Below are 25,106 nucleotides of genomic sequence, written 5' to 3' on the forward strand. Positions count from 1 at the left end.
GTCCATTGGATATGATGAAGAACGTGTCACCCCTAGCCCCCTGCCGGACGATGTAGTCTAGCGTAATGCATTACAACTTGTTACTAACCTGTCCCTTGGATATGATGAAGAACGTGTTACCCCTAGTCCCCTACCAGGACGATGTACTCTAGCATAATGCATCACAACTTGCTACTAACATGTCCCTTGGATATGATGAAGAAATGTCACCCCTAGCCCCCTGCCGGACGATGTAGTCTAGCATAATGCATCACAACTTGTTACTAACCTGTCCCTTGGATATGATGAAGAACGTGTCACCCCTAGCCCCCTGCCGGACGATGTAGTCTCCTTGTTGGTAGAACGTCTCCTCCAAGACATCGGATATCTTGGAAAGGGTGTCTCCAGGGAGGTTCTTGAAAATCGGCACACTAAAAAATAAAAAAAAACCCAATATTATTTCCGGGTAAGATGAAAGTCCAATTTGCACGACCAACACAAACTGTGTTAAATTTATCAATAATATTACATCAAAAATAAGAAGCGAATCTATTTTTCATTTACAGCCACAACTTTTCTATAATAGACTTTGCATTTTTTCTGTACTCGGCGAGTTTCCGTTTAAACCAACCGTCACGAAATAGACTATGAATTTCATGGCATGGTATCCGATGAGAGATTGTAATAATTTTGAAGTAATTCTGTAATAGCTGGTTTCGACAAAGTGAACTGGGTTTGTCGGTAGAGAATGAAGCCTTTGAACACTCATTATAGCCGTGTCATTATCAGGTAACTAGCGAAATAACGCGATGACGACATGAAGTTATTTTGGCAATCGGGCAAGGAGGGTGAATATTTCTTATCGATTATCAGGAGCTAACACTTGAATGCATATCGTCAAATTATATACCACAATTCATTACATTGTTAAAAATGTGAAATAGTTCTTTGCCGATATGGGTATATTTTTTAACGATTGGAACCATTCTTGCAAGTGTACGAACATCCCAATAATTATTTTTTTAATAATTAATCAAATTATGTGTGCAGAAACAAGCACAGAATGTGATTAAGAGGAACGGCTGCGCGGTCTTTTTCATAAAAAACTTAAATTTGGATTTGAGTCCAAATTACCCAACCAAACTGAATAAATATTTTTTATCAAAAAGTGTAGCCAATATCTAGTACGGATATATACTACTTTATTTATTATGTGCTTCAAATAATAAAATAAAGGCTAGTAAAGAAATCGATTTTTCACGATTTTTAAGACAACTTTGGCAATTATTGGTGCGTTAATGGTACCTATTTATTAAAAAAAGATTTTATCTTACCTACTACTATATATAATGAAATGTAAAATTTAAAAAATATATATATAAAAAAGCATTTTGATGGGCTTAAATTTAAAAAAAAACGTTTGTACGTTGGAGCACCAATTTGTCACATATAAAATAAAAAATTTGACCATTTAAACGCTTTTTTTTACGATGTTTTATTTTTTCATTTTATATTTCATTCTATTTAAATAGTATGTTGGACCAGATCATTTTTTTAATAATTACAATTAACTCAAAAAAATTGTATATGAAATCAAGTAACCCTCAAATATCTAATATTTATACAAAGATTTGCAATATTTTACACCCAAATTTTGAAAAACAAATGTATATTCCGTATTAATTTTTCTCAATTTCATAGTTTTGTTTTAAAAAATATGTAACTAGTTTTAAAAAAAAAGTTTATTTTGTATTGCAAAAATCACCCTTAATGGGTGAAAGCCAAAATCCAGTAAAATGTTCATTCATTTCATTTTGTGGCTTGAAGGGTTATACCATAACGCAGTCGATATTTTCCGAAATTGTTTGTTAAAAAAATATTATTGCGTTTCGTCAAGTACTTGGCCTCAAAACCAAACTTATGTTTCGTATGAAAAACGCCACGCAGCCGTTCCTCTGAAGTGGGTGCATTAATATGGGAAAGTTTCCGACTGCAAAAGTGGTAATAATTCACTTCAAATTCACATTTTTTATTATTTGTTCAGCATTTAAGTTTTACAGCTGTTAAATTACGATATATTTCGTTTAAAGAAGTGAATATGATAATTAAATTTCAAAATAAACAGTGCTGCTAATTAACTTTGTTGTATGTTTTAATACGACATCATATGGCGACAGACCTCCACATAGAAATGATTGCAAACAACGCCAAATGATACTAATAACGATAACGTAGAATGTACAGAATTGTGAAAAAATGTACTAAAATTATTATTTATGTATATACAGGGTATCCGGGGGTAAAATGCGCTAACTTCGGGGGATGATTCCATATAATTTTAGAAGTAAAAAAATATAAATAATTTTTCAAAATTCTAATTTATTTATTTATTTATTTGTTTTAAGGAACATAAACAGTCTTAATATTAATTTAATATACAAAGGAGGATGCAAAAGAAACCAACCAATTATAAATCACGATAACCGGTCAATGGTTGAGTGGGCATAGCGCTTGGGTCTCACCCGAGCGTCGCGTGTTCGATTCCTCGGCTGGCTAAGTCCTCCATCACAACACAAGCAACATTTTCGGTTTTCTGTGGTGGTAGTAGGAGATTTTCAAACATTGTTGGGTTATTCGTAACCCGGGAATGTTTGTCTTTCTTTAAAAAAAAAAAATAAATAAAAAAAAAATAAATAAAAAAAAAAATAATAAAAAAATGTTCACAGATGGTTGATTTGGTAATATAAAACTAAGTATTTAGTGCATGTAGACTAAAATATAAAAAGCAGGACTAAGTAACAAATTTTAAAGACAAACTAAGCAACAAGTATAAAATTGAAGTAGAACAAATGTAATAAACCTATATAACGCATTATAGAAGAATATATGTGTTTTTAAGTATACAGGTGGATGTGGGAGCGGGAAACAGGTTTTGGCGTTGTGGGGGGATGGGGGAGGAAAAGGATCAGGGAATGTTGCCGCGCAAGTGAAATTAGAAAAATGATAAATTAGCAATTTTAAATTAACATTGGTATTTCTAAAAAAGTTTTTTATGGTTTTTATCATGTAATAATAATAATAATAATAATAATAATTGGATAATTTGTAGAGCGCCGTTTTTGTGAAAAATCACCTCAATGTAGAATAACATCCCGAAGTCAGCGCACTTTACCCAGACACCCTGTATATTATTCTTAATATTTATGTAGGTAAGTGCCTACATGATTTCATGTAGTTACGTACGAAAGGTTGGTCATATAATTCACAATCATTATTTTTATATTCATCAGAGCCCAATTTAGTTGATATAATGAATTTATTTTATTAATAACCACGAAGATGCCCATGCAAGTAACGGTTATGGGATATTTGACGCCATCATTCATACGAATTCTATAAAGGTGTTAGAATATTAATGGTGATGACCTGTTCGGGAAATTTGGTAATGATTACGTCTTCTATAAGTGGAGAAACAGATCGTTAGAAAACCTTTCTCTATAGCAGAATTGGAACTAAAGATACTTATAATTTTTACGTATTTTAACACTCCTATATACGCTTCGACGGGTACTTCGACATAATAAAGTAATCAAATACAATTATAACCACAACAAAAGCTACAGAGAAAGTGATTTTTTTCTATTTCAGATTGAAGTTTAAAGTCTTCAAGATTTGAAGATGATGGATACGTGATTAACTTTCCAGTTGAGAAGATCTTACTGAGAAATGGTAAATAAATTAGCGAACAAATTGCTTTTGAACAATTTAAAACCACGCGATAATCCGAAGATGCACGACTCGCATTATGGAGCAGAGAAACTTCGCTAAATGCCTGTTTTTTTTTATATCATCTTCCCTGACGATGGGAAACATAGACATTTTATATTTACCCATCGACGAATAGATGATATATGAAATAAGTGATCAATTCTAAAAAAAACGGTTAGAACATAAACCACTCTCGTGAGAAAAGTAACTATCGTTCTGCTAGTAACATCTTTAATTGAAAATGAAATTATGATCGAACATTAAAACTAGCATTGTTCTTATGTGGTGTGGGATCAATCAAATTTAGAAATCGGCCAATTATTGCAATGATGTGACTGTTTTTACTTTCTGAAACTTACACGGTTTTTGGGACTGCGTTCGTCTTTGATTCTCAAAGCTTTTCTATACATTATATGCAGGGTGTCCAGGGGTAAAGTGCGCTAACTTCGGGGGGTGATTCTACATGATAGTACAATAAAAAATATAAATAACTTTTATCGAAATTCCAACGTTTTAAGGTAAAAAAGTTGAATTTTTTGTCTGGGAAAATAAATATTCTTCTATGGGAAAATAAACATCGGAATTTCGAAAAAAGAATCCTGTAGAATCACCTCTAGAAGTTAACGCACTTTACCTCCGGACACTCTGTATGGTTAGTAATAAAAAAGATCACTGTAGAAATGTATTATATATTTGTTTAGCGCCCTTGTGGTCATTTTGCACAATGGCACTATACAAATCATCCAAATATTATTATTATTCTACAGTTTTATTGAAATTACGCTTATTTTGCAAGTTTACCATTTCTATTAGGTCACATAGTAAATTTCAAAGGTTATTTCTTTCTTCTTTGAAGTATCTTTCTTATTTCTATGAAGTAGGTACCTGAGCTGATTGAAATCTTTACTAAATTTATTACTTTTGGAAAATGGTGTACATTTTGTACGTTTCATTTCAAGTAACTCTTTTGTGGTCCAAATGCAGAAGAGGTCAGGTTCCTATTGCATTATCTGTTGTAGCATCGTCAATAGATTCCCATCGTTAATGAACGTGAACCTTCCAAACACTTCTTTGTGATTTATGCTAATTCAGGAATAGATTTATGGTGTCTTTATTTTTCTCTATTCCTCACGAAGAGTGTTCCGTTATCTTGTTCTTACACTTGGATAGTCTATTGAACTGTCAAAGTGTGTTTTGAATACCAAATTCGGTTGAAACCATTGAAAATGCAGTGCGCCTTGCGAACGTTATCGAACGGTTTGTATGCGGATAATACTCGTATAAAAGCCGGTGAATATGCAAAAAATGTAGAATGTACAATAATATAATTATATTTAACTATTCTAATATGCACACATTATGTTAACGAATGAATAACTAACGGCCAAATATATTAGAGTTTAATGCATTAATATTCATTAGATCTTTCCTACAACGGTTATTAATGATTTCCTATAAAATAAAACCGGATACCTACCATCAAACTTATATTATTACATACATCTATTTAAACTTCAATTTTGTATTTATGAATTAATAACTGCAAATCTTGGAAGTGGTTATTAATCCTCTTCCCGACTTCCGTTTGAGCTGAAACTCAGCAGATAGACTCGTTGTCGATGACAATGCATTCTATCAAATTTTGGTGGCAATCACGCATATACACACGCGGACTTATACGCATTTCTCTGAAATTGCATGAAATTACATGAAATTACATGAGTTAATATACGAAACAAATGTCGGTCCTACGAAAACGGGAATTGGCTTCATTAGTAGCGCGGTTGACTTGGTTCCTTGGGGAGGAAGGTTCAATCCTCAGTCAAACAAAAAAAACATCTATTTTAGTAAAAAAAAATTGTTTTTTACGGGTTGATTTTTTTTCCTTGATAGTTTTGATTTTTAATATAAAAAAGTGATTTTTATAAAGTATTGCTCTTTTCTATGATTTTCTCCTCATCGATATATGAACCTCTTTCGTCATAAAATTAATTTGCGTCATAGATTTACAGTCATAAAAATGAAACTGTCAAAGGTGTTTATATTTTGGTTTGCACAGCTGTGCATAAATCACGTACATATTTGATATGTTCACGTTATTCGTGCCATCTGTGTGAGCTCGGACAATCGAAGAGTCAACAGACTCGCACTTCCAACAAATTTTATAAGTGTTTATCTATGCAAACAATTCATAAACCGGGAAATTGTTAATTCTGCATTTCACGAGCCTTTTTCAACCTTTTACTTTTTCGTTTATCATATACAGATTCGTTGATGTTGAAACATTATAGGCATAGATTTTCAGTCCTTATGGATTGCTAACCACTGCTACGTTTGAATGTATTTTTTCACTTCGATACTATCGAAAGTTAGGTTTTTAAGGTTTTCAAACTTTTTTTCTAGAATGAAAGACAAACGTTACGAATAACCTAACAATAATTTAAAAATCTCCTACTAGCGCACCGCAGTAAGTCGGAAAATGTGGCTTGTGTCGTGATGGAGGAAACCCAACTGTAACACCCACCAGCAGTCCCCTATTATCTATATACTGGGTGTGTAGCGACTTTTATCAATTCCGTTTAAATGTTTTTTTTATGTTTTTTTTGTTACATTCTTTAGCTTCCTAAAAAACGCAAAATTAATATAATTATTTTTTTTTACATCCAGTACATCAGTACACGGGTCTCTCTAAAATGGTTTACCTGTACATTGTAAATGTAATCTCTAATCATTATTTGATGATAGCACAAACAAATACCTACTAATCAATCGCAAGTTGAAACCTATCAACGATTTTCACCGAGGCGGATCTTTAGGTCAAACTTGGGATCAGCGATTTTATTCGTATATTCTACAAAAGAAATAAAAGATTTCAGTTTGGTTTTCGAGACTTTCTAACGGGTTAAGTGGGTACCCACATACTAGAATAGGTATTCACTATACACCTACCTAGGTAAACTGCTGATGTTTGGTTTTTGTGGAGCACCAACTTTATTAAATTTGTTTTTTTTTATAGTAGGACATATATAAATTAAAGACTGATTTATTGCGGAACGGTACGTTGGCAATGTCACGATGCGATCATAAGGAAGAGTGTTGTTTGGTGTTATTATATCACAAGCGATTGTCATGCGTGGAACAATGCGGCTCGTCTTATGGCCGTCGCTTCCGTTATGCAATAATACTGGGAAAGAGGTCGAGTGACCAACCTATCATGGATGATATATCAAAATCATATATAATACATATGTGCTAGTGGCATTATTATATGCGTAGCGGATTCATACGCCAACCAATGCCTATAAACCAAATGATATGGTAGAGTTTCTCCGTAGTGGCTTAGTTATCACTTGTCTTGGTATCGAAGGTTCCGGGTTTCACTATAATATTTTCATAGGTATAATAAAATTATGTACCAAGTTCACTTTAGGTATGTGATAGTATCATAATATACAATATGTTGTAGATTCATATGCCAACCAATGAAATGGTGAAGTGGTAACACTCCGTAGTTTAGTTGTTACTAAACGTGTGTTTGTATCTAAGGTTCCGGGTTTGATAAATGTGTGAAAAGTTAAAAAATGGGGAGGCACAATCATTTTTAAAGTAATATTATGTATACCTATACTTAACAATGTAATTATTACCTACGTCAAAATATAGTAATAATAATAACGCGCAAACATAATCACGTTAATTACTAGACACATAAATACAAGACAAACCGTCAACTGCAAATTCGCCCTGCAAAAATAATCCAAATAGCTGTAATCTAGGTATATCTGTAGTAAATAATCACAAAACCAAACAATAATTGGGTCCCTAAAGCGCTAGAGCTAGTCGTAAATGATCGGTTCTACTACGGAAGTGTTCGTTTTTTGAGGCGCGCCGCAAACTAAACACCGCGCAACTATGTCGAATACCGTTTTTTCGATTCCATGTGACTTTCCCACTCCTCTCCGCCCACATGAAATCAGCGGCTCTCTGAGGCGGACCATATCTCTGCCTCCCTAGTTTATTATTGTTCTGCATTGTGTAGAGCGGAATTACCGGCCGCATTATACTGGCGTGATGACTTACATAATATAAAGAGAATCAGTCCTAGGAAAACACGAACATATTAGTGGGTAATATTTAAATTAAAGTACCTTTACCCCTTACATAATTTTTAAAAATGCAAAATTTAAATTAAAGTTCACAATATTTTGGATGTATGGATATGGGTATTTTTTACCTTTTATTTTTTTAGGTGAGGCAAAGCCTCTCCTGCCCCAACCGCCACTGGTACGTATTTACTTCAATGTATGTATTCTTAGCATATTGTCTAAAATAGGTATCCATTCGTAGCATATTGGTAGCGAATTAATATGCCAATCAATGTCTACAGAACGGACATGGTGGAGTGATTATGCTCCGTGGTGCAATGGCTACAACAGTTGATTTCATATTGGAAGTTCCGTGTACGACTTAGGTACCCATTACGGATTAGAGAGATTCTGCATTTTTTGCGGAATAACATAGATGAGGTGCACGTGATTTATTCGATGACGCAACCTTTGTTGAAAGGTTTACAGGTTAATTGAAACCTATTAAAATTTTATGTGAAGAAATATGAGTCGCAAACAATCTTTTTAACGATTGTAACAAATCAAAGAATTGGAAAACATAACACAAATGTTGGCATTAGTAATTCAATTTTATTGTTATGCATATCTCAATGATAAGACATATTGTTGGATAGAGAATGCGCAAAAAATAAAGTAAACGTTTAAATCCTATAATATGGTTTGGAACTTTCTTTTTATTTTAAAATATTCTTTTGGTATGATGACAATCAATGAACAAATCGAGTTATAAAGTTTTTTAAATTTTACTTTTAGTTAGGAAAACAAACAGTTATACATTTTTTATTGAAATAATTACATGTTCCATGGTTGCGTGGTTGCATGAACCAGTAAAGTTTCCGCATAAAATGAAAAACCTCAATATAAAATGATTAAATATATCCAAAGAGGAATAGTAAAAAAATAACAACGAGTAAATTATCAATACGAAACGGTAATTCACCGATCTTTTGCAGGAGTTAAATTGTTAATGCATGTGGTCTTAGAAGACCTATTAACCGTAGACATTAACATAGTTCTAAATCCTAGGTGGTAATTGTAGATCACGAGAAACTGTCGAACGGCCACCATTGCTATCATATTTCACGTTCGCGTGCTCCACTCGTGGCTCGTGGCTACCGAGCATCGTGACAATAGTCTAGCGGGGAACTAGGCCACGGAGCGAATACTTCCCTGGACATGAATTATACAAATGAAGCTTATGCAGTATTTGGATGAAAGCGTGGAATAAGAACTATCTATTGATCCAAGATGGCGGCTCTACACATTTAAATTTTCAGAATTCTCTGGAAGACGGAAACGCTGGTATTTTGAACTCTGGTAAATTATATGGATAAGAACTATCTATTGATCCAAGATGGCGGCTCTACACATTTACCTTTTCAGAATTCTCTGGAATTCGGAAAGGCTGGTATTTTGAACTCTTGTAAATGTAAAAAATTATAACACATGATTTGTTTACCTATTTGCTCTACAAAATAATGTTTGATAAGACGTCATAAGTAATATTTATTAAACTGGGACAGGTCTGATAGGAAGGTCACGTGGTAAGGGTGCAAGATAGTCGACCACCAAAGACGATCCTTTATAATAGGCCTGCAGTAAGGAGCGTTGGGAGACCATAAATTGGCGTGGAAGCATTGACTAATGTGGAAGCGATCACCATATTTCTTTAGGAAAATGGACTAAAGGACAGCAGGAGATCGGTTGGAACGGGGGCGTTTCCTAATGGACTAGGACTAGAGGACAGCAGGAGATCGGTTGGAACGGGGGCGTTTCCTAATGGACTAGGACTAGAGGACAGCAGGAGATCGGTTGGAACGGGGGCGTTTCCTAATGGACTAGGACTAGAGGACAGCAGGAGATCGGTTGGAACGGGGGCGTTTCCTAATGGACTAGGACTAGAGGACAGCAGGAGATCGGTTGGAACGGGGGCGTTTCCTAATGGACTAGGACTAGAGGACAGCAGGAGATCGGTTGGAACGGGGGCGTTTCCTAATGGACTAGGACTAGAGGACAGCAGGAGATCGGTTGGAACGGGGGCGTTTCCTAATGGACTAGGACTAGAGGACAGCAGGAGATCGGTTGGAACGGGGGCGTTTCCTAATGGACTAGGACTAGAGGACAGCAGGAGATCGGTTGGAACGGGGGCGTTTCCTAATGGACTAGGACTAGAGGACAGCAGGAGATCGGTTGGAACGGGGGCGTTTCCTAATGGACTAGGACTAGAGGACAGCAGGAGATCGGTTGGAACGGGGGCATTTCCTAATGTACTAGAGGACAGCAGGGGATTGGGGTAGGAATGGAGGCGTTTTCTAGAAGCGACAAAGGAATCTCCAAGGATTGTAGCGCTGATAAGGACGATGATATACTAAGACAACTATTTTCAATTAATATTTGCTACGAATCGGTTTACATTATATTATCTGTACACTAAAAAATATGCTTTGAATAAATTGATGCTTTTCCTAAAGTGTCGCTTGAGTAGAATTAAAAAAAATGTTAATTTCTTTTTATAAAATATATGCGTATTCTATTTTAAACTACTGATAAATGTTTTTCATTGAAAATGTATGAACGGGTATAAGAAACAACTTTTTTAAATACAGTTTTTTATGACCAAGATTATCTGTGGCAGTTTCCCTTGATTATTATTTTTTTCTTTCTTATATTTTATAAGAAAGAATTAAGAAAGATTATTTTAATCACCAAATAAATAAAAACCTAAAATTGACCGTTTCTAGAAAGTTTACCAGGCGATTTTTATGCCTATTACCTATATACGTGGTGAAATAAGGCACAGTTTCAAATATTTCAATTATTTTAATCTACTTGAGAAATGACCATCTTAATATTTTGCATCTATGTCATTGAATGTCTATGGTTAGGCAATACTTTAGTTAACAAGTGAATTTGTTTTGTAGCACAATACCACAGGGGTTAAAAACTTTGCTTCACTAAACAATAATTGTTTTTTCATAATTTGTAATGTACAAAAACGTATTTGTATCCTCGAAAGTTCTTACATCCAATGTGTGACTTGGACACATTTTGCGTGGTATTATTGTGACCCAAGAATGCCTTATTGATCAGTTCAAAGCCATTTTACTCCGAATAACGGGCGAGCCTTTCACAGAAATATGAAGGAACAAATTGCACTTTGTTTCGATGGCACAGAAAGTTCATACCGGGAATGCTGGCTTTGTCCTCTTACAGCCGTCTGGCAAATTAAAGTTATACGAGCGCCATAACATTCTAACGATAATTAACCTTCCACAGTTGGAACGCATAAAAACTAATTATTGCAGATTTATCGGTTCAAAAGATAATTTCGGTATCGCACAATTAAACTGAACTGAACTAAACTAAACTAAACTAAACTAACCTAACCTAACCTAACCTAACCTAACCTAATCTAATCTAACCTAACCTAACCTAACCTAACCTAACCTAACCTAACCTAACCTAACCTAACCTAACCTAACCTAACCTAACCTAACCTAACCTAACCTAACCTAACCTAACCTAACCTAACCTAACCTAACCTAACCTAACCTAACCTAACCTAACCTAACCTAACCTAACCTAATCTGCCTATTAAAATGTGAATAAACTTGTGATTAGATAATATCTCAGTACTTATATAATGCCGCAAGTTCTTAAAGGAATTTTAACATTAGTTACTATTACTTGTTTGTATTTACCTTCAGGGGAGGCTTTTTTGAGGAAAGTTGTGAACATTCGAAATGTTCGAGGGATGAAACACAAGAGTCGGCCATCATTCCACATTGCTAAGCTGAGCATATCAGAGTCGTAAAAACGACCATTCTCATAAACAAAATTCCAACCGTGTACAAATTCTAAATAACATTCAGATTTTTGTAAAAATCTTTATTGACCATTTGATCAATGATATTTGTAATTGGTATCTGATAGTTAGAATTTTAGGTGAATCTATGATAAGCATTGTACACACATTGATAATTACACACTTAACTAATCAACTAATCCGCATGGATAACTAAACAGTAAACACAAATGTGTAAATAAAAAGTATAATAGCCGTATGTAACTTTTCAACAAGAATGAAAAACATCGCGTGTTGTAAACAATGCGTGCAAAATTTCGCAAACAACTTTATTTGTGAGATCGGATTTTTTTACCCAGCACTTAGCAATGCCCATTTAATAGCAAAAAAAACCCAAGGACATTGGATTTATTAATATTTCCGTTGTCAGTGCTAAGTATAATTATTTATTAATACGATTTGGTTTCCTGGACAGTGCAATCGAGTGAAACATCCTTGTATTGTGAATTGACGATTAGTGAGAGTCGCAATAATTAGATTCACGAGAGTGCATACTAATTTATAACCGGCGTTATTACTCAAATTTATATACAAGGTCATACATTCGAAATCAGCGTTACGAAAATAATTTATTCTTAGATTCCTCTCGGTGGGTTTTTTTATGTATGGGTTTTCCCTTTCCCGCCTTAAACCCACAAAACGTTAAATGTGAAAGATTACCGAAGATTTGTTAGTGCATAACATCGTATCTAAGTCAGAGATCAGGTAATGTTCTCCTAAGGCGATGCACTACGTAGTAATGCAAAATCATGTGTTTTTGGTTTGAAAATTTGGTCGCCTAGAAATGTTTCAGATGCTTTAAATAAATACCGCGAGTATAATACACCTTGGCCTTTGAAATAATTGAGTATTTTTTAAATAAGTCTTTTTATAAGCCCAGAAAAAAAATAATATAAAGGCCTATGAAAACTGCTTTAAAGTTAAAAATTTCCTATTTGCGAACCCATTTTCGGTTATGGTTTTATTGTATAATGTGGCTAGATTCAAAATATTACACGACGTAGTGCAACGCCTTAAATACTTTTTTGTTTACATAGAAGTAATAAGTAAGAGTCGTATTTTTGGAGATTATGCAGATACACCGTAAACCCGTGATGTAAGAGAATTTCTCCGAACACTTTTAAAATTGATAGTAATCGATAAAATAAAATAAATAACGATAAAATATACTTTGACCATAAATAAAGAAGAATTATATAGATATATTTTAAATGTTATATTAACATTATATTATTTAAAAAATATTACAATATTTTAAATATTATAATATTTTAAACATTATATTCACATTCTAAGATTATATTCATATTATAATATTTTAAATATTTGTAGTATATAGTATAATACATTATTATGTAGTAAATATACTATCCACTCGAGCGATTTTTGGCATATTGTGGCAAGTTTGCAGAAACGTTTTGAGCCATCGCTTGTCATAATGTACCAAATTTATAGAACCTAAAAATATGGGATACACGGCGAAATCTGGATGGATTCATTGGCTTTAAATCGCAGTAAGCAGTTCATATGTTTCCATTTTAATATTTTGAGGAATTATATCAGTTAAATAGTATATGGTAAATGTAATTATATACAACCAATCGAGTATTTACAATAAATCAGGTACGGATCCTATACAAATCGCAAGAATTCCTCACTATTAAGTTCGAAATGGTTTTTGATAAAATAAATAACGATAAAATGTACTTTGACCATAAATAAAGAAGAATGATATCTAAGTAACTATGCATAATACAGTTGTTCAAGATAATATTTAAAGAAAGCGAAGTACCGATAGGTAAAAAAGTCGAGACATTCAGCCAGACTTTTTTCGAGACGAGGGAGCCAAAGTGCTACAACTTCACTCTTGTATCGCGCAGTAGTTACTTTGATCATAAATGACTGTTTGAGGCGATGTTAGTCTATTATCAGTAGGTACTACGACAAACGAAAAACAAGCGAATAATGGCGAGGCTCACTCAGATAGTCTCGCTGAGAGTGTGGAGCAGGAGTTATTGCAGCTGTTGTAGTAGGTACCACTCTGACTCCATTTTCTATACTTATACCTACTGCCTCCAAACTTAAAATAGCCACGATGGTGTCAACAAGTAAAAATACCCATACCGGGAGTGAGATAGCCATATATGAGTGCATCCTTGTTTATTTCCACACTTCATGAGATTCACTTTACTTAAGCAAGCCAAATAATAAGTGAAGAATCCTTTATATGAATCCAGCTATCAAACCATTCAAACGTCTGTTCTATTCTGAAGCATGTTATTTATTACGATTTATCACTAACCGATGTTATGAATGAAAATAAAATGTACACGATGCAGCTGTTAATGTGAATGGTAGACGGATGGTCCTTGATGGGTATCTTCTTACAGGTTTATTGAATGCTGGCAGTTGGCATTACAATGCCTGTACAATGTACACTGCATCCACTCATAACCGTATTGCCTGATGAATAAGGTTTGAAATTTTATACAGGGTACTGCGTCAAAATAGTAAAAAATACTTATTTCAGTTGTAAATCCGTCTGGCTGTCGGTAACTCTGGTTGAATAAAATAAAACGGGATTTGCCTCGATTTTAATTTTCAAAATTGGAACCGTTTGTTCAGACAAGCGATAAAGTAGGTACTTATTTTTATCAGTTATAATAATTGTATATTTGAAATGCGTATTTCTTTTGTTTAAATTTTAGAGAGATGTCTAAAAAAGTTTTAAGCAATCAAATTTATAAACCCTAAACATATGGAATAAACGGCGAAATTTGGCTGGCTTCATTGGCTTTAAACCGCAGTAAGCAGTTCATTTGTTTCCATATTAATATATTGTGGAATGATATCAATTAAATAGTATAGTAAATGTACTTATATACAAACAATCGAGTATTTACAATAAATCAGGTACGGACCCTCAGTACAAATCGCAAGAATTCCTCACTGTTAAGTTTGAAATGGTTTTTGATAGCGGTTAATTTTTACGACTCATACAAATACTCTTATACTCGTATATAAAGAATCTCCAAATATGATATAGGGAAACTTAAAGGCTTCTTGCGTGAAGTCCCAGTTTCCCAATCTAGTAACGTCGTTGACGACCAATGATTCAGATTACACTCTCAAAGAAAATTTCTTATTTCGGGGTTATAATTGAATTCTCATACAAATCAAGTATCTCACCAGAATCTTATATTATATTTTGAAGGCATTCTTAAAACTTCAAGTCTGTATCAAGAGGAAATTAAAGCTAAGGAATCTGACTATGAATGTGCAAAAAAGTTTAAAAATATTGGGTTAATGAAAATCAATGACATCCATGATCTTTCCGCTGTTATCCTTTTTCTCTTACATGTATCGTTTATGTGAAGAGCGAGAGGTTAACAAAGTTATCAGCTGTACGCTTTACGGATAGTTTGAGTTCTTACCTCTTGAGGAAGTCGGTGTACTCGGCCTGCCTGATGAGACCGGTCCTCATCATGATGGTCTGGAAGCACTGGCGCTCGATGGCCCACAGCTTGCAGTCCGTGGCCGCCTTGATGGTGGCCGTCCTCTTGCAGTTGTACAGGATGGCCAGCTCGCCGAACACCTTCCTCGGCGCCATCGTGCTGAGGTACTTGCCATCGCGGGACACCTCCACTCGGCCCTCTAAGAAGGAAGGAGATAAATACATTAATATCGTGTTCTGCGGAACTGCTAGGTAAATAGCGTCACAAGACTAAGTTCAGAAGAAATAAAATCCCTGGGGGTCTGTGAAAGATAAAGTATACTAAGGGGATATGTTCGCGAAAGATGAGAAGGCTGATAAAGATAGTGAGGCAAAGGTGGATGCAGGGAATACAATTCACAGAGGACTATGCAGTAGTCACTGAGAGGAAGTTGTCAAAGGAAGTTAGGCTAGCATCCATAGAATACATAAGAACTCAAAAAAGCAAAGTGGGCGTATTTCATGATTCAAAGGTCTGACTTTTTCGCTTAAATTTCAAATTCAGAAATACTGTCTCTCAGTACAAATTTCAAATCAAATGAAATGGCGAATTCGTCTAAGAGAGACAAAATACGCAATGTTGATTGGCTGTCTCGATTTAAAATCAAAAAGTAAGCAAGTCAGTGGCGACATTGGTTTCATTAAAATGTACATGGAAGCTATTTCTGTTTGAAGGTGTGTATTATCTATTCAGTACTAGCATTCCACTGCGGAGTCCCGATACCAAACTTAAGGTATGGCAGTTTGCCATGGGATTGTACAGAGTAAGAACGAAATAAGAATTAGTTCAATAGAAATGAGATGAGATGTCATGAAGAGAGGGAAGCTTAGATGGCTTGATAAGCGGAACGGATGTACAGAGAAAACGGTGGCAGCAGAAGTTGGGGATGCCTAGAAAAACATGGCACAATCAATTGAATCAAATGCTTGATCGGGTCATGTCGACTGTTGGTATAATATGTAAAAGAAGCGTATGTGCCAAGACGGAGTTGAATTGCGTTGAATTCTATCTGCATACCGCTTTGGAGAAATGGTTAGATAGTTTGTTAATTATTAGCACTCTACGCAAGAAACGATCGGAATGCCTGGCAATGACATTATTGCCAACGAAATGGTTCAAATCGCCGTTATCATTCAATAAAGGAAAAATACTCATAATGCGTACGTATTTGATTTTTTTTTCAAATTGTCCAAATACCAATAAAAACATTCCAAGATTAAGAAATAGAATGATGGTTGATGATTCGTTCCATCGGTTCGCTCATCATAATAAGTTAGTGGCATAAAGGCAGTTTATTTTGATAGTGGGTCGCTTATGTAATTGCTGATATACATAATAGCAGCCTTGCTATTATAACAACAGTATTCCCGACGCAAGTGGGCCAGCCTTAATATCCGCTTCAGTTATCGAAGTTTATGGCGTTTATTTGGCATTTGGGAAGTTGTGGAGATCTAGCATAACTGGAGACGGAATAGCCCATGGCGAATAGACAAAGTGGTCGACCGCTGCTGACACAGATCGCCTTCATTGCATATAGCCGGCCGGCTAATGTACCACGGCCACCGTAGCCAGCCAGTATACTGTGTGGCCAATAGCTCGGTATCTTCATCTCCACTGTTAACGGAGGAGACCGAACGTTGAACTTTCGAACGATTGACCGAATAAATTGATCGCTGAAAAGACGCGGAAGTTTAATAAACACAAAGATTATTTTATTACGTGTGCCAGTTTCATTCCAAACAAAAACATAATATTGTTGTTTTATGAGACAAACAAATGCTCTTTGGTTGATTGCTTCTTCTGGTGAATTAATAGCGCCAATTCACCAGAATATCTCTCGGCAGATAAGAGCAATATTATTTTGTTAGAGTTTGTACATCTGCCATCCGACATTGACAGTGAAAATCAAAAATTATATGCCAAGAAAATATTCATTGAAAATTTGTTATTTGTTCGTTGTTATTTCAGCATACCGATATTATTGATGCACGAGTATGTGTGTGTGACGTCAGATAGTAAAGACAGCTGAATAAAGTAAATAAATTAGTTTGTACAATGCTTGATCTATCTGTGTACAAAGATTTGCATAGCAACCGGCAATAACTGCTGTTTAATCAACTCGGTGCATGGTGTACCTGTACATAACCCAGAGATCATTATTCAACAATATGGTCGGGTCAAAGTAATTCAAAACCATCGGAGGGTAGCCTTGCAAATATCCGAACAATAAAAGCGATGACGAGCAAACGAGCTGATGTATGGACACGGACAGTAGCAGCGTGAGAGGCACAATCAGATGCATCAAATAATTGTCGACGAAATTGAAAAGGTTCGTTGTTTTTAGTTCCTGTTGGATGCGGTGGGTGATTTGATTACTATAACCGGTGGTTGACATTGAATCCGTACATTGTCATGGCAATCGGTGAACAGACTCGCATTGAACACACACCTGCTGTAATAAAGCAAACATGTTTTAATGGCGTATGATATTATTGAACAGATTTAGATAGAGATACGAGTCGGTATAACATGTAACATGCGAGTTATTCAGCATGCAGGGCTGGAAGCTGGAATACCTTTCAAATCCATTATCTACGCGGAATTTTGCATAGACATGGTAAATGTATCCTCTAATTATATAAAGTACATTATATCCGATACCCCACTAACAACATGCACGTCCCATAAACTAAGGAGAGTACAGCCATATATATTACATCCAACGGGCAGGCACATTGCAGACATTGGTATTGGTCAATGTTTACCTGGCGGGACAAATTGAAGATTTCCGTTCACGATGTTCACTGTGGCGTACAAATTGCCCCCATCGAAACAATCAAAATACTTTGTTTTTGCAGACATACGGTAAAAATATTAATGCATTTAAAATGTTTTTTAAATAATCATCCTTCATCGGTATTCCAAATCTAAATACATACATTACTTTGAAAGAATGACGCACTTATCAAAACATATATTAACACAGTTCATGCTTATCTATTTTGTCTACTGCCTATGTGAAATCTGTCAGTCCTCGAGATAGAACCACACTTCGCCCATCAACGATATCTTTGTGACTATAAATAGAGCACTTGTGTAACCATACGCATTACACACATATCAATCAATGTATACATAACTACCATACCATAACCCACCAGAGTGTTTATACAACATAGATAAAACAGATTCTGTAAGTGAAATTAAACAGACACATGCGCCTCAAGAATCAACCATAGTGGTCCACTTCATACATAAAACATATAATCAACACACCATCGAAAGTACAAGTCTAAAGGGGAGATAATTTCTAAACATAACTTGAAAAATACACTTATGGTCAAGATTGAACCACAAAAACTAGACGATCTAATTTTCATTAAACTATTCAGTAGCCATAGGTAAATTTAAAAACAAAAATACATCACGTATGTGTGTCCTCCATTTGGCAACATTGGACATGATACTTTTAAATATCTTTTCAAACATAGGTGAGTTGGTATTAATTTGCCGCCATTAGGCACTAGGCAATGATCGTCTTCCAAGATAATGATTCTTTCTAATGGATATCTGTTAATGATATTCTTTTTATGGACAGCTTAGTGAGTGATCATTTGAAATGTCACTCAACTCGCATCAACTAATGATTTAAAATATCCCTCACTTTCAAAAGAGAAAAAAATATTTACAATGAATCCATGGGAGTGAGATGGTTTGGAGAATCCTCTAAAAATAGCTTGAATGGTGACGGTATTTTTCGTCGGCTCTGAGGAGAAAAGTGTCACTAACAAAGAGTACAATCAGGTGGGTGGTAGGCAATACAAAAGACGTCTCGGGTGATTGTGTTGGAAGGCGACATAAAAGGCGGAGGAATGGGGTTATCAAAGACCTGATGTAAGAGACATGCATCTTAAATGGGAATACCACAAACAAATTGATGTGGAGAAACCGGAGATATTAGACACAGAGAGACACATTAGTACATGTACAATTGTATTGGTTACCTATCTCCATTTTCCAATTTGTCAAAGATATAAAATACGGTTCTAATAATGATAATTTAGTAACAAAATATTTAAATGTTTTCACGATAAGTTAATTCATCCTAACTGAAAGTATCTATGGCTTAGAGTTAAAATATTGTATCTTCGATTTTGATCTGAAATGAGTTAAGTACTGAAAAACAGCCAAGAGCAGCCTATACTTTTATGGGTTCAAATATTGCATCTCTTAAACCTACCGCCCAAAAGATATAAACATATTAAAATATATTGTAAATCCTCCAAGCAACGTGTTTATGAGTATATTGAATAGGCTAAACAAAATTATTTTTATGATAAACGAAATTCCATGCCAAAATATTGTATCTATATAAGATACGGAAACTGTAAGATGTAACTAAAAACTTGTTTTTATCACAAATCTAATGTTTTCATATTTGCAAATCTTCAAACTGAATTTAATCAATATTATGTTTTATAGAGATGCAGTATTTTAACTTTAAGCCATCGATATATAAATTGAGTTTTGTACTAAAAAATATAAATTTGTTTCAATCAGAAAATCCATCAGAATATTTTTATATTATCTAATTTGAGCAATTAGTTAAGGTGCCGTATAGTGTAGAATACAGTGTCTCAGTGAAGCACGGTGAGAAATATCTACCCAAAACTTTTTTTTTTAGTTTCTAATTCTCTATTCAATATTTTATAATAAGCCATATTCTAAAACTTCCGGTAATTGTTTGGTTTTTGTTGTCTTCTTATTGTACCTTTTTAAAGTGTCTGCTCAGAAAATTCTCATTTCTGAGCATAAACTGCCTCCTGTTTTATATTATGTTTTAGTTTTAATATTCGTGTTTTGTCCTATCCTGCTGTTATTGTTATTCTAAGTTTTGTCATCACTTTGTATAAACAGTGTATTTAATGTTATAATATTAGATCTGTATTTGGGTAAGACACACTGTAGGAATAATTTTAAGAACCACTAATATACTGAATTACCATTTTTTTTTAAAGTTAGTTATACGAGTAGTTAAGCGCACTTGAAGTGAAATGATACTAAACTGCGCTATATAAATGCCATGTTATTATTATTCTATACAGGTGTCTACGAAGTGACGAATTCAGATTGTCATATTTATCTGCTTTCCATGTAAAAGTGAAATAACATATTCTTTTTCCTTATGTTTTATTATTTGTTCTACAAAATATTATTTTGTCATTCTTACATGAACCTAGTATGGTAGTTGAAAAAATTACCAAAATTGTAATTTCATAAAATTTAAGAAATTCAAAAGAAAAACTAGATAAGTAAAAAAGTTAAATATCCATTATTATCTTATTTCAATGTATCCGAGTCTAGATACATAAAAAATATATAATAATAACTTATTCCCTATCAATTTGTTTGACGTACCTATTATGTTTAAAAATTTATTTTCGGAACTTTTATAATTATTTTTTTAGGTGTAGGTAGATATTTAGAAAGATAAAGCAAACTTTTTTTAATATATTTATAAAAAAACAGTAATTTTCGGTTTGTGAAACCTTTTTTTCCAAACATGTAGATATTTTTCTCTTTTGTCGAAATTCGCAATTTTCTTAAATAAATATGGCTTTTCACAAACGAATTGAGTTTTCTTATTATTCATCATGTTTAATAGTTAACTATTGACCCCAATAATTGAGTTTTATTATTATTCATCATGTTTAACAATAAACTATTGAGCCCGATAATTGAGTTTTCTTATTATTCATCATGTCTAACAGTTAACTATTGACCCCGAGAATTGAGTTTTCTTATTATTCATCATTTCTAACAGTTAACTATTGACCCCGAGTATTTACTTAAAACTGTCCCATGAAAAAAAGTTTTTGTAGTTATTTCTGTTTGTGAAAAAGCTCCTCATTTCGTGTAATATTATCACAATGCTTTTTGATAAAACATACAAAAAATCTTCAAGAAAATGTAGGCCATTTAAACCTGCACAAAAGGAAATTTTCGACTGTGTTGATTTCTTAACATCAACGTCTGAATAAAAAGTATAAAAAACATTGGTTAAATTACATCTTCCTGACCGCAGCGGACGGATAAAAAGGCAAAAGAAAAAGGGTAGAAGTAGAAGAATGGCCTTTCATTGATGTAATAATGCGAGTAATGAAAGGTAAGCGATGAATACAGGGTACCTACCTACAAGAAGTGACCATACTTATACAGTAGTGGCCACATTCAATGATGCGGGTAATTTATTTATTTTATTTTTATTTATTTGATATTATAGAAACAAACAGTACATGAGTTACAGTGATGAAACAGTATACAGGAATTAGATATTTCATTCAAGGTGATGTATATAGGTGTCTTTGTGTGTAATGTATGTGTGAGTGTCTGTGTGTATATGTATGAGGATTGAACAGTTTATATTATTGACATGATGCCACGCTTGAATTTGGGCAGTGATCCGAAAAAAATGTCAATGTTTGAGTTTAGACAAATATCATTAAAGACGGGTTGTTTCACAGAATTTGAAAAATTCATCAAATCTTACACAGAACTTAAAAATTAACTTTGAAATTTGAAGAATTGTTAAAATTCTCTAAAACAACCCTTTCTTTAGAGTATGAAGAGTTCGGTTGATTGGCGAATTAGATGCTACATTTGTTTTATAATTAAGCGTGTGGAATAGCACTGTGTGCCGTGTACGTCTCAAAGGTGTGTTAAAATCAATAAGGAACAGAAGTTCGGTACAGTCGATACGGTAAGTCAGCTGACTCGTCTTTGCTGAAAAGTTTGAAATATACATTAGAAGTTATTGTTGAATTTGGAGGTAAAATATTTTATAAATTTGTTTGGATACGTTCTATACTATCATATTCCAGTGTAATGAAAGGTAAGCTTTGAATACAGGGTACCTACCTACAAGAAGCGACTGTACTTGTACAGTAGTGGCCACATTCTCCGGGAGAAGTGTCTCGTGATATGACCGGCCAATTACGTCATATAAAAAGTGACCGGACAGTGTCCCCTTTCACTTTCCACCATTACAGAATGGGAATTCAAGTGCCCAACTGCAAGCGGTCAGTATTATTTATCAACTGCGGCTATTCTTACTAAACTTGTAAACAACGCCTTCATTGACTCATAGAGATGATTACGAAAACACAATTCTGATTAGGTACTTACCATTAATATTTTTGTAAGTTCTAAGTATTTTATACCACATTAAATTCAGAACTCCGAAATGGTTTCAAATCATATATTATAGAAAAATAATATTATACTTGTTTGTTAAACGCATTAATGCAAAACTGTATTCCGTATCAACGTCAAATTATTAAGTATTTTTTTTTAATTAAATAAAAAAAGTTCTGCTATGTCATTATTATCACTATACGCGACAGCTATTTCGCCTTCTGAAGGAATTATCAAACTATGGTTTTGTCAATGGCATTGATAAGTCAAACAGTTTGATAATGTTTAATAACTTGTTCATGAATTATTGAATATATAAAATAAAAACTTGGAGTTCTAAAAATGAATCTTAACTAACTAACTAACTAACCATCACGCCGTTTCCCCGCAGGGGTAGGCAGAGAGGACGGACCGCCAAACAACTCGGTCTTGGCACACACTCCTTGCCTCATTCACATTCATACATCGTCTCATACATACTCTTCTATTATTCTGACTCTTGACATGGCCCGACTCGAGTATCTGATTCACTTGATCGTGCCATGTCTTCCTCGGGCGTCCCCGACTTCTGCTACCATTCACATTTGCATCATATATCCTCCTTACACTCCTATCTTCGCTCATTCGCTCTACATGCCCAAACCATCTAAGCGTCCCTTTCTTAATCTTACTCATTACGCTTACATCAGCCTTGCACTCTTTGCGGATCTCCACATTCCTCACACGATCAAACATGGTTTTACCACACATACGCCTCAGGGATCTCATTTCAACAGCATTTAATCTACTTTCATCCTTTCTTTGCCAGTTCCATGCCTCACTTCCATACATCAAGGTAGGTACCAGCACTCCGTTGTGGACTGCTAACTTCGCTTCTTTGGACAATTTTTTGTTAGCGCCTACGGCGTTTAGTCCTCCATTAACGGAATTACCTGCATTTACCCTTCTTTCGATATCTCTGTCAGCCTTCCCATCTCTCGTAAACATACTTCCTAAATACACAAACTCATCCACCTGCTCCAAGTATTCCCCATTCACAATTATATTGCACACTGTTTTCGTACTCTCTCTTTCAAACACCATTACTTTAGACTTACTTACATTCATCATTAACTCATTCTTCATGCATACTTCGTTTATCCTAGACACGAGAGACTCTTGATAACAATAAATACAAAAAATACTCAGATAACATAATTTTTTTGTTTTTTTTTTTAGTACAGGATATAGATATTAATAATGATTGGATTATTTGTATAGCGCCGTTTTCGTGAGAAAATTACCTCAAGGGCGCTTAACAGCGTAATTTACTCATTTAATCTATTCCTATCACTTAGACTTATAACTTATTACTTGTGGCTTATTAATAAGTATAATAGCTAGTGATTTATAACTAAGATTAATGTCTAGTGATTTACAACCAAGACTTTTAGCTAGTGATACTAAGCATACGTCAGAAATGATAGTGTTTACCTACTCCGTCTGTATAGCAAAGAGAAAGAAAGGAGATAGTTTGGGGACAAAATTTAAAGAGACCCACGGTAGGTGCATATTTATTGTAAAATGTTTTGACTATCCAACTACTTAGAATTCCCGTTTTAGGACAGTCAAATTTGAATGAATTAGCATACATACTTTCTACAAAAGTATAAGTTAACAGTTGCTATATTTTAATTTTCAATATTATGAGGTTATGTCAATTTTAACGGGATCTAGGTGCATCGGTTCTTCTGCTCAATCTTCGATTGGATGCATAGAATTATGTAATACGATCGGAGTACAGGATTACATGAGGGCTAGTCTAAATCTGAATGTACCCGCATAGTAACAAATTAACAAGTTTACCTACCTATCTGTGCCCAGATAAAATGTTAGTGATCTCATAAATAAAAACGTCTATATTAGAGACGAGTCAGTGCCTCCAAGTCAGCAATTTAAAAATAAAATGGATGAACACAATGCATTATATTCATGGGAACTCGACGTATTATAACTCTAATACTAATATTATAATAAAAAACAATAGTAGTAATCTTAACGACCGTGAATATTCTTTCTTGCATTTATTGATTTCTTTCATAGAAAATTATGTGCACATTAATGATTAAATGTTTCATTCGCGTCTTTGTATTGGTATGTCTATTGAAAATAATTTAACTTGTGAACCGATTATCATGATAAAAAAAACACTTTAAAAGTAAGTAAACTTACAATACGGGTATTATAATATTTAAAATGAAGCACCAGTTAAAAACCAGTATTTCTCTTTTATTTGAACCTTATTAAGGTCCGTCTATACCAAGGCTGCCCAACCCCAGGCCCGCGGGCCACAATGTGGCCCGCGAACGAATTATAAGTGGCCCGCGTGAACCATTTTCAAAAAACCCGCCAATCCACCAATTTGAAAAAGTTTCGTGGGCCCGCGTCCGAAATGGAATCTTGTAGCCACCCCCCCCCCCCATGGAATTCGAAAAATTGTCGTGGGGAATCACATATGATGTTTATGGTGCGCGGAATTTTTTCTCAGCGAAGTTCCGTAACAACCCCCCCCCCATGGATTTCAAATATTTTGTGGGGAGCACTCATTTTGAATTTTTTTTGTGGGGAATTATTTTTTATAGAAATTCTCTAACAACTCCCCCCCCCCTTGGAAATAGGAACCGTCAGGTAATCAGTGGC

The 25,106-nt window shown here is 34.4% G+C and overlaps 1 protein-coding gene across 3 annotated transcripts in view; it reads right to left on the bottom strand.

The window, feature by feature from the left end:
• for (cGMP-dependent protein kinase for) overlaps window positions 1-25,106 on the bottom strand; it is a 297,038-nt gene that overhangs the window by 13,932 nt on the left and 258,000 nt on the right. For all 3 annotated transcript variants that reach the window (XM_089632252.1, XM_089632247.1, XM_089632241.1), the window contains 2 exons: window positions 15,174-15,393; window positions 269-410 (listed from right to left, as the gene is read on the bottom strand). In XM_089632252.1, the coding sequence (XP_089488378.1) occupies window positions 269-410; window positions 15,174-15,393 (362 nt within the window). The remainder of the gene's footprint in view (window positions 1-268; window positions 411-15,173; window positions 15,394-25,106) is intronic.

Source organism: Hesperophylax consimilis, chromosome 1 (assembly GCF_061612785.1).
Source record: "Hesperophylax consimilis isolate HC1 chromosome 1, BYU_Hcon_1.0, whole genome shotgun sequence".
In the NCBI taxonomy this organism is placed as follows: domain Eukaryota; kingdom Metazoa; phylum Arthropoda; class Insecta; order Trichoptera; family Limnephilidae; genus Hesperophylax; species Hesperophylax consimilis.